Below are 11863 nucleotides of genomic sequence, written 5' to 3'. Positions count from 1 at the left end.
TAGCTTTAGGTATGACATGTCAACGGCCTTGTCGGCCCCTATGCATCTATATAAATCTTTTTGAATTAGTTATGTGAGTTAAGTTCTAATATTGTTAATTACATATATAGATGTGGCCTATCATGGCCCGTGACGAGTTTTATAGAAAAAAAGGAATAAGGTACGTGGCGCTCGATTGAATAGGCACCGGGTGCTAGTCGTGGCCATCTGATTTGGGTCATGACAGTTTTCATGGTGGAATTGGGGTTTTTTGGGTAGAACTTAGGAATTTTGAAATTTGGGAATTTAGACCTCAAATTGAGGTCGGATTCCAAAATCAATTGCATATCCGAGCTCGGGGGTGAATGGATAATCGAGTTTTGGTCCGAATTTTAGGTTTTGACTAAGCGGGTTCGGGGTCGGTTTTTGACTTTTGGGGGGAAATGTTGGGTAACTCGTAATTATGTATTGGAATTAATTTCTTTAGCGATAATTGATGATATTAAGTTAATTATGATTAGATACGAGTGGTTCGGAGGTGGGAACTAGAGGAATGGCGATAATTGAGCAGTGAGTGGCTTGTGGATCAAGGTAAGTGTTGTGTCTAACTTTGATTAGGGATCCCCGACTTAATTGCTATGTGAAAATCCATGTGAGTGGCGTATAGGCGAGGTGACGAGTACCTATGCGCCGCCAAATTATCTGTTTAGCCCGTTCCCTTCCCCGTTCTTGATGTATTGTCTCCCTGTCTTATTTGCTACATGCTTATTAGTGCTTCCATGTCTAATTGCTTCTTGTTAGATGTTATTTTCTTTATTGAAGGTATTAATTATTCCGTTGTTTCATTGTATTACATTATTGGTTTAAGTTGGTTTATCGGTGTTTCATGGTATATTTTGGTTGGTCTCGCTGTGTAGTATTAATTGAGTGAAGTTTCATGATTGTATAGTCTTCTGTTTGCTTTGGTTTGAGGCTTAAATATTATGGAGGGTTTTGAGCTAAATTGTGAAATTCCTGTTCTTATTGTGTGACTAGTACTGATATGGTGGGATCAGGTTGCGCGCCGCAACATGAGGAATAATGGTGATATATTGAGGAGTAATAAGGGTGGATTGTTATTGTACGGTGGGATCGGATTGCGCACCGTAACAAGAGTAATAAGGGTGAATGTTCATATTGTAACTGATTATATGTTGGGATCGGGATGCGCGCCACATCAGTTTGTTGTTCATGTATTCTTCTTCTGCTGTGAATTTATTCTGTAGTTTTGTAAGTCACTTAAGGATTAGTTATAGCTGGGTACTGATAAGATATTTGAGTTCTATATTCATTGTTGCTGCATGTCACTGTTTCATTTTGTCCCGTACGTCCTTTTCGCTTTATTATATACTATATGCAGGTTATATTGTAAATGCCCCGCCATAGCCTCGTCACTACCTCGTCGAGGTTAGGCTCGGTACTTATCTGTACATGGGGTCGGCTGTACTAATACTGCACTCTCCAATTTCTGTGAAGATTTTGGAGCTGGTAGTGGCTGATCAAGAGGTCGGTTGCAGATATTCTATCATGGAGACCTAAGGTAGTCCTGTTGGCATCTGCAGGCCCTGGCGTCCCCTCCTATGTTTCTATGTTCCCGTTTTCTTTTCTTTCGAGACAGATGTAATTTCTTTCAGACCAATATTTGTAGTAATTCGTAGTATGTTCGTAGATTGTGACACCAGACTCTAGGTAGTAGTAGTAATAGCTTCGGTATTGTGAATTGACAAGGGCTATTTACGTATTTTCGCACTTATTCTTACTTGATTTAATCTATTAAATTTTAATCTATGAAATTTAAAGGAAAAAGGTTAATGGAACTCTAACATTGGCTTGCCTAGCGAGTACGGCATTAGGCGTCATCACGGTCCCGATGGTGGAAATCCGGGTTGTGATAGTTGATTAGCATAATTTCAGGAGATTTGATTATATTTAGGAGATCTGATTTTATTTGATTTGATTTTAATAGCTGGATTGATTGTATAGATTTTTTTATTTCCTTAATTAGCATTAGGAGCTTTGTATAAATTCCCTTGCTCATGGGATGTAAACATACACAGAAATACCAGAAGCCTTTTCTTCTTCTCAATATATATATATATATATATATATATATATATATATATATATATATATATGTATTGGGAAAAAAGTTGAATTTATATTGAAGATGACGTGGCGTGACACGTGGACTGGACAAATGGTCAAAGCGTAACAATTGAGAAAAAGGTACGGGAGATGACATGTACGGGAAGAGGAAGTGAAACAGGCACGAGAAGCAGTTTAGACACGAGTCTCGTACCAATTCAAGTCATTTAAAGCCAGTGGATCGAAAGGCATTGAAGACATGGATCTGAAGACAAAAAGGAGTCCAAATTCAGTATTAAATACCTGATACGTTAGAAAATTGATATTTAATAGGAATGATTGTGTAACGGCTCATTTAATGTCATTTATTGTCCATAAATGTCTCATTAAAGCTTAGGTTTCATTCCTTTACCTTGAATCAACTATAAAAGGAGGAAGTTGTATTGGGCAAAGGGGATCACTGACATCATACTGAAATAAAAACTTGTTTACTGCTTTATTATTATTCTCAGAAAGCCTATTATTCTTTTTTGGTCTCTTGATTATCAGTAACCCGATTTTTCATCTCAAATTCTAGCTTTATCCAAAATATTATTTCTTTGGTGAAACAAATTGGTTCCGTTACCGGGAATCTGATAATCTATTCTTTTAAGTTACATTCTATCTGTTGTTATCATCATGTCACACGACAATAATAACAGTGAAAACACCTTGGGAAACCGAGAAAATCAAATGCATCAAGATCAAGGAGATTTGCAGAACTTTAACGCGGTTCCTTCCCTTCAAAATTCACCACGTCAATCTCGTGAAGGCACTCCTAAATCACATGCTGATGAGCAAGAGCAATCAGAACATTTTGAGGGACCAGAAGAAGCTCTGCAAAGAATAATTGATGCACGGGTTAGCCAAGCTCTTCAAGCGCTAGTTAGCCGGTTACCTGCTGCGCCGTCCACACCTTCGCCTAATAACAATACGCTGGAGAATCCTCGTTCTGGCCTTGTTAATTCAAACGAAGGAACCCCCATTGAACCACGAGAAATGAATCCAGGTAATACAAATAATTCTTATTTACAAAATTTGGTACTAACTTTGCAGACACAGCTCAAAGAACAAAACGAGCGCATCGAGCAAATCCCTGGAGTTCCCCCAATAATCAAAGGAATAGATGCGGATAAATATTCACAACAACCTTGGAAACCGAGTGCTGCTCCCCTTTCAATCCCTAAAAAGTTCAAAATGCCTGACATTTCAAAATATGACGGCACAACCGATCCACGTGACCATGTGACGGCATTTACTACAGGGGTCAAAGGAAATGATTTAACCAAGCAGGAGATTGAGTCCGTGTTGGTCAAGAAATTTGGTGAAACACTCACCAAGGGTGCACTAACCTGGTATTCTCTTTTGCCTGAAAACTCTATAAACTCTTTTGCTGAGCTTGCAGATTCTTTCATTAAGGCGCACTCAGGAGCACAAAAGGTTGAAAAAAGAGTGGAGGACATCTTTAAAATCAAACAAGGGGACACAGAGTTGCTCAGAGATTTTGTTGATAGGTTCCAACGCGAACGAATGAATTTACCCCGTGTACAAGATAATTGGGCTGCAATAGCTTTTGCGAGCAATCTAAATGTTAAAAGTTCTGAAGCCACGAGAAGACTTAAAGAAAGCCTTCGAGAGTTCCCTGCAACCACGTGGAATGATGTGTATAATAGGTACAGTACGAAGTTGCGAATCGAAGAAGATACCGTGCCTCGATTTCAACATGAAGAAAGAAGCAGTTCAAGGAGATCCGAAACTGAAAAAAGATCAGGTAAAAACAGGTACGATCCTTATATGGGTCCTGCAGGAAAAGATTCACGAACAAAACAGGATAATCAACGATATGATCAAAAATCAAGGAACAGGGAATCAGGCTCCTCATCGAGGTTTGCGAATGATCGAAACACACGCGGGGCACGAGATGATGATGGAAGTTTGAAGGCGAGATTTGGTGGATATAATTTCAATGTCACTACCTCCGAGCTCGTAGCTGTTTTAAGGAGCATGGGAGATAAGGTACGGTGGCCGAAGGAGATGCGATCAAATCCAAACAAGCGCAATCCAGATCATTGGTGCGAATTTCATAATGATCACGGGCATAAGACTTCAGAATGTAGATTCTTACAAAGTGAAGTGGACCATCTATTGAAACAAGGTTATCTCACTGAGTTATTTAGCGAGAAAGGAAAGCAAGCCTACATGAAAAACAGGCAAGAGCCACCAAAGCCCCCATCACCCAAGAGAACCGTGAATGTTATAAGTGGGGGAGAAGATATTTATGGAGTAACATACACAGCTTCAAATAAAGTTTCCAAAGTCACAATCACGCACGGGAAACGAGTGCGTCAAACCTTAGAGGATGAAAGTATCACTTTTAATGATGCAGACACAGAAGGAGTGATCACCCCCCACAACGACGCGCTGGTAATATCTTTACTTCTACATGATACTAATGTAAAAAGAGTTTTGATTGATCCAGGATGTTCTGCAAACATCATCCTATTAAGAGTACTACGTGAAATGCATGCGGAGGATAAGATGATTCCAAAGGCGCATACTCTAACAGGATTCGATAATTCCAGTGTTGTAACTAAAGGAGAGGTAATTCTAACAACTTTTGCAGAGGGTGTTGTGAAAGATACCAAATTTCAGGTAGTAGATATGGAGATGGCATATAATCTAATCATGGGGAGACCGTGGATTCATGATATGGACGCTGTCCCGTCAACTCTACATCAAGTAATGAAATTCCCATCACCATGGGGAATCTGTCAAATTCGAGGGGAACAACATACAACTAGGAGTATCAATATGGTAACAGATACGAGTGCTGTAAATAAAGTTGAAGAAGACATAGGCCAAACCACAACGGAACGAGGAAAGACAGATATAGACTTGAGACCTGATATGATTCATGAGCCTGAAGAGAATGAAAACATCAAAACAACAATTGAGGAGCTCGAGCCTGTGATACTATTTGAACAATGGCCTGAACGAAAGGTTTATGTGGGAGCCAACTTAAGCTCAGATACGCGAGGTATGTTAATTGAATTCTTAAAAGCTAACGTGGATTATTTTGCTTGGTCCCATGCTGATATGACAGGAATACCACCGGATGTAATGACTCACAAACTAAATGAAGACCCATCTTGCACACCCGTAAAACAAAAGAAAAGAAAGCAAGGAGCTTTCAAAAATCAGGTGATTCAAGAGGAGGTCCAAAAGCTATTAAAAATTAGGTCAATCCGTGAGGTAAAGTACCCCGATTGGTTGGCTAATACGGTTGTCGTACCTAAGAAAAATGGTAAGTGGCGGGTTTGTGTAGATTATACCGATCTTAACAAAGCCTGTCCAAAAGATTCCTTCCCTCTACCTCATATAGATCAGTTAATTGATGCAACTGCAGGGAATGAACTTTTAAGTTTCTTAGATGCATATTCGGGGTACAACCAAATAAAAATGGACCCCGGTGATGAAAACAAAACTTCTTTCATCACAGACAGGGGGACTTACTGTTATAAAGTAATGCCCTTTGGTCTCAAGAATGCTGGAGCAACCTGTCAAAGGTTGGTCACCAAAATGTTCCAAGAACATTTAGGAAAAACTATGGAGGTATATATAGACGATATGCTCGTCAAGACCCAGCATTCTAATGATCATATTTCTCATTTATCTGTTACATTTGGAATTTTGCAAAAATTTAATATGAAACTCAACCCAGAAAAATGTGCATTTGGAGTTGCCTCAGGTAAATTTTTGGGTTTTCTTGTTTCTAACCGTGGCATTGAAGTGAATCCCTCTCAGATCAAAGCAATAGAAGAAATTCCTGATATCCTTAAAGATTAACAGGAAGAATTGCGGGTTTGGAGAGGTTTATTTCCAAATCTTCGGAGAAGTGCTTTAAATTTTTCCCAGCACTCAAAAAACAAGATCATTTTGAATGGAACGAAGATTGTCAACTGGCTCTCAGAAATTTGAAAGCTTATTTGTCAAACCCGCTGTTGCTAGCAAAACCAAAGGAGGGTGAAAAGTTGCTCATTTATTTGGCTGTATCAGAAGTTGCTGTAAGTGCTGTCTTGGTTCGAGAGGACCAAGGTAAACAATCTCCTATCTATTATGTAAGTAAATCTCTGTTAGATGCTGAAACACGATACCCGCAACTAGAAAAGTTAGCTTTAGCTTTGATCATGGCATCTAGAAAATTGAGACCTTATTTCCAGTCCCATCCCATTGTTGTGGTTACTGCTTTTCCATTACGAAGCATTTTGCATAAACATGAGTTATCAGGAAGGTTAGCAAAATGGGTCATAGAGTTAAGCGAATATGAAATCAGTTATCAATCTAGAACTACAATAAAATCTCAAGTATTAGCCGATTTCATAGCTGATTTTAGTCAGGGAATGCATTTAGAAGCAGAAAAAGAGTTACAAGTTTTTAATGGTGCAAACCCGGGGACTTGGATTTTATTCGCTGATGGTTCTTCTAATGTAAAAGGTGCAGGCCTAGGGATAGTTCTCGTGCCTCCTACAGGTGAAACTATTAGACAAGCTATAAAATGTCATTCTATAACTAACAATGAAGCAGAGTATGAGGCTGTAATTGCAGGTTTAGAACTGGCACGGGAACTTGGCATAACCCAGATTATAATCAAGAGCGATTCTCAACTTGTGGTTAATCAAATACTGGGGACTTTTACAGCCAGGGAAACTCGAATGCAAGAATATCTGGAAAAAGTACGGGAATTAATAACACAACTCCAAACTTGGAAGGTAATGCAGATCCCAAGAGACGAGAATGCAGAAGTAGATACATTATCTAATCTCGCGTCCGCAGCAGACGTGGCAAATGATACAAATACTTCAATCGTACATCTATTTCATTCCGTCCTCGAACCTGATAAGAATGAGGTAAATTTTAATCATTTAACATGGGATTGGAGAAATGAAATTATTGCTTTTTTACAGCATGGTACCGTGCCTATCGACAAAATAAAAGCTCATGCACTTCGCAAAAAAGCTGCCCGTTATTGTTTACATCAAGGGAATCTTTATCGAAAGATGTTTGGTGGCCCATTAGCAAGGTGTCTCGGACCTTCTCAAATAGAATATGTGATGAGGGAAGTACATGAAGGACATTGCGGAAGTCACGCTGGTGGGAGGTCGCTAGTAAAAACATTGATTCGAGCAGGATATTATTGGCCCAAGATGGAAGAAGAAGCTAATGATTTCGTGTCTAAATGTGATAAATGTCAAAGATACGGCAATAATATACATAGACCAGCTGAGTTACTCCACCCTGTCATAGCTCCGTGGCCCTTTATGAAATGGGGAATGGATATCGTAGGTCCTTTACCACTAGCAAAAGGTCAGGTAAAATTTCTACTTGTGCTTACAGATTACTTCACTAAATGGGTAGAAGCAGGAGCTTTTAAACAGGTGCGGGAGAAAGAAGTTAAAGACTTCATTTGGAGAAACATAATATGCCGTTTTGGAGTACCAAAGGAAATCGTCTGTGATAATGGACCACAATTCATAGGGGCCCAAATCACAGAATTTTTTGAAAGTTGGCAGATTAAAAGAATAACATCTACACCATATCATCCAGTGGGAAATGGACAAGCTGAGTCCACGAATAAGGTTATCGTCAACAACTTGAAGAAAAGATTGCAAGATTCGAAAGGTAATTGGCCTGAAATATTACCTGGAGTATTATGGGCTTATCGTACAACGACAAAAACAAGCACGGGAGAAACCCCATTTTCAATGGTTTATGGTGTGAGGCTTTGATTCCAGTAGAGATAGGAGAACCAAGCACACGGTACGTTCAAGCATTGGAGGAATCAAATTATGTAGAGATGCGGTTGAATCTTGATTTGTTCGAAGGGAGAAGAGAAGCTGCATTAATAAGGATGGCGGCTCAAAAGCAAGTAATTGAACGATACTATAACAGGAAAGCACGTCTCAGGTTCTTTAAAATTGGGGACTTTGTGCTTAAAAAGGTGTTCCAATCTACGAAGGCTGCTAATTCTGGAAAGCTGAGTCCAACGTGGGAGGGACCCTACAGAGTTCGTGACATTGCAGGGAAGGGAGCATACGAGTTGGAGACAATGGATGGCAAGGTCTTACCTTCACATTGGAATGCTGTCCATCTAAAGAGATATTACTTCTAAGGGAATGGTCACAGTCAGGTATCCCCATGTTAAATTTTTTCTTTGAATTGTTAAAATTTTACTAACGATTTTAGATGCTAGGCAAAAACCCTAACTCGTGCCACATGATGAGTCACGACCTGCACGGCAAAATGGAATATTCTTAAATTCCGAGCCTAGGGTTACATTAATCTGATGGAAATATACACGGGTTAGGCAGTCTTCATCTATAATCGCACCTCCGAGTCCCGTATATTTTTCTGTTTCAGGAAAAGGACCAAACTGAGAGAAACAAACAAGTGCTTGAGGCTTCATTCTTCACCGCTCGAACACTTGGGGGACTACATGTTATATACCGCTGAGTGCAGAAAAGCAGATACGAATATCGAACAACAGTTGGTTAAAGTTTTGGCAAGATTTAGCTACAAAAAGACAAGTGTTGAGAGGAAGTTACGAAGTCTTCAGCACTCAGCATAAAACATTCATTATAATGTTGCAAACGAAGTCACTTCTCAAACCCTTCCTAAATATGTAAAGATAGGGTTGTGACTATATACTGAAACAGGTTATGAAGAAAAACCTTGTCTATTTTATATCATGTAAAAATCTGTTACGAGAAAAACAGTTGCGAGAAAGTTATAGATGTATTTTAACACATGTAATAGTCAAAAAAAAATTGTCAAAATTCATGAATGAAAACTTATCAAAGTTGTTTCATACAAAACATGTGTATTCCTATTACTTTCGTCGTATTATAACACCATTATGAAGTTGAGACGTCTTCTTCATTAAGTGTCTATAAAATAAAAGGGCCCTCTTTTATAAACCTCATGTTGATATTCCATGAGAAGAATCATAAAGCATTTCCAAAGGATAAAAATGCTAAGCTATTCTATAAGTCCTAAATAAGTAAATAGGCAAGAATAGAATATAAAGAAGTACTCATAAAACTTCTTAACATAGAAGATTGAGGAAAAACTTAGTCATCAAAATGTTTGTCTTACAAGTGCCCCATTATGGTAACTGGGGACTTCATCAAAAGATCCCTTCAAAATTGCCAAGGGATAACATTAACAATCATTAAAAGTTGTAACATCACTTTCTGAGGCAATAACAGGTGCGGTCACAACTTCTGAAGAAGCAGCAATAGGAGCGGTTTCAGCTGAGCTTGAAGTGATAACATCAACGAGGGAAGTAATAGTCACAGGAACTTCAATTCCCATAGACTGTGTCATAGAAGTTTCACCCTCGGAAGCTGGAATCACAACTTCAAGTACCTCAGTAACTGCTTCAGAGTTCAAAAACTCTTCCGTTCCAGGAGCTTCGAGTGCTGGAGAAGGGGTATCAATAGTTCCAAGTGCTGGAGAAGGAGTATCAGCAGGTTGTTGACCTTTCTCGATAGTGTCTATGACTTTGGCCAGTTCAGATTGCAAGTCAAAGTTTTCCTGTGTAGCCTCCATCAAAGCATCACGCCGAGAATTTAGAAAAGCCCAACTCACGTCTATGTTGAAATTTTCTTCAAGAGCATTATATTCCTTCTCCAGAGCCTTATATTCCTTTTCCCACATAGCAAGGTCATTTTTCATTATTTGGTGCTCGGCTAGGTGAGAATCCAGGGAAGCTTCAAGAGAGGCATGGGAACTTTCCAATGCACGAATTTTGTCAGAAGAAATCCTTAAGTCATTTTGAGCATGAGTTAAGTTTTGAGCTAACTCCCTTGCGTATTCTTCTTTCTTCTCCATGAGTGCCTTAAGCTCTTTAATCTCATCATTGGCTTTAGATAGAGAGCATTCCAGAAGCTCTTTGTCCCTTTTAAGCTGACCCCAAGAAGCATTGACAATTCCCAGCTCAGAAGTTAAGCCACGATTTTGTTGCTCCAAGTGAGCCTTGCTCTCCTGCAACTCCTCTACAGTCCCTTGGGCACTCTCAAATTGTTCTTTCCAATTTGCTGCCTCAAATAAGGCATCCTCAGCTATTTTCCTAGCTTCAGATATAGCCTTTGTAGACTCTCGCTCCTTTTTCTCCAATGTAGAGACTCGCCCCATCAGCTCAGTCCCAATAAGATTAGCCTACGGTTATAAAGCATAGAAGTGAGAACTTAGAAAGAAAAAGAAGGAAAGCATTCAAGGTTAAGAAAATTACCTTTAAAGTTGAATGAACTATGTCATTCATCAAAGTGTAACAACTATGGCTCTGCATCTTATTCTTCTCGATTTCTCCAATAAGAGGTTCGAGCCAAGTATCAGCTCTCCCGGATTTTCTTAAGAGGCTTTGATTAGCAGGGATTTCGAGTGTGACACTCCTCATAGTCATGCTTCTATTGCTAGAACTTACTTCTACATGTGGGACAGATGAAGATGGAACAGCGGAAGGGGGAGTAGTAGAAAAGGTAAACACCACAGGAGTCGTGGGAGTTGAAGCAGGAACGGTAGAAGTAGACATAGGAATGGATGTAGGAGCAGTCAAAACTGGTGAAAGAACAGAAGTAGTCAATGCTGACAAGGAAACACTTACGGTTGGCAAAGGAATGGAGGAAGTAGGTGCGAATGAAGAAAGAGGAACTTCATCAAAAACAGGTCTGAGCTCGCCACTCTCAAAACCACTATCAAAGAGATGCTGAGTTGATTCATTCGTGTCTCTTGGCACGGTGTCCTCGTCTGAAGGAATCAAAACAGGCTCGGTGGTCGAAGTTTGAGCAGGAGTATCTTCAATTTCATCATCATTAATGACTCGTCTCCTAATTCGTGGCCTGGCTATTAACGAGGTACCTCCCTCTTCCTCATTCTTGGAACCTTCTCCTATTGCTTTCCTTTTTTTGAAGCAAGGTTCGAGCCTTGTCCAAGTCAAGTGCAGCATTACCAGACATGCGAATGGCCGTAACAACATCAGCTGTCATTCCTTTGTTACCAAATCCTGATTAAAAGAAGGATACACAATCAACATTAAGGAAAAAATACTTAATGTGCAAAAAGAAAAGTGTGTAAAAAAGGCGATACCATGCGTTTTAACTTTCCAGCCATGTAAAGCAGAAATTGATTTCCAAGTTCTTTGTTCCTTAGGAGCAATCTTCAAAATTGAATCTACCCAACCACGAAAGTTGGGAACAGGTTCCACATCTCCCATGGTTGCTACAAAAAACCAAAAAGAGACGAAGTCAGAAAAAGAATCGAAATTCTCAAAAATAGGTACGGTCAAAAAAAAAAAAAACTTACGTGCAAAATTCCACTTCTCAGGGAAGGGAATATTTGTTTCACCAAGTAAATCCACCGTACGCACAGCAACGTAACGGGCATACCATCCACGATCATTGTCATCTTCTGTGCTTACCAAAACCTTCTTGCTTCTCGCAGTTAAGGTAAAAACTCCATGACGTATTAAATTAGGATGGTATAAATGGATAATGTGAGAAAAGGTGAAATTAACAGTGGCTTTGGTAGAAAGATATCTCAAACAAGCCACTGCTCTCCATACTAAAGGACCAACTTGGGCCAAACAAATATTAAAGAAACGGCAAAAATCGAGGATGATTGGGTCAATTGGGGGATTAAAACCCGAAAGTAAACGGGTAAGTAT

General features: G+C 39.4%; 1 protein-coding gene across 1 annotated transcript in view; it reads right to left on the bottom strand.

Moving 5' to 3' along the window:
• LOC109227761 (protein WEAK CHLOROPLAST MOVEMENT UNDER BLUE LIGHT 1-like) overlaps positions 9361-11863 on the bottom strand; it is a 14381-nt gene continuing 11878 nt past the window's right edge. The window contains exons 2-4 of the mRNA XM_019392957.1: positions 11150-11203; positions 10433-10995; positions 9361-10359 (exon numbers count right to left, since the gene is read on the bottom strand). Of these exons, the coding sequence (XP_019248502.1) occupies positions 9361-10359; positions 10433-10995; positions 11150-11203 (1616 nt within the window). The remainder of the gene's footprint in view (positions 10360-10432; positions 10996-11149; positions 11204-11863) is intronic.

Source organism: Nicotiana attenuata, chromosome 6 (assembly GCF_001879085.1).
Source record: "Nicotiana attenuata strain UT chromosome 6, NIATTr2, whole genome shotgun sequence".
Taxonomy (NCBI): Eukaryota; Viridiplantae; Streptophyta; class Magnoliopsida; order Solanales; family Solanaceae; genus Nicotiana; species Nicotiana attenuata.
Note: the sequence above shows the minus strand (reverse complement) of the source record. Positions and strands in the feature narration are given on the sequence as shown.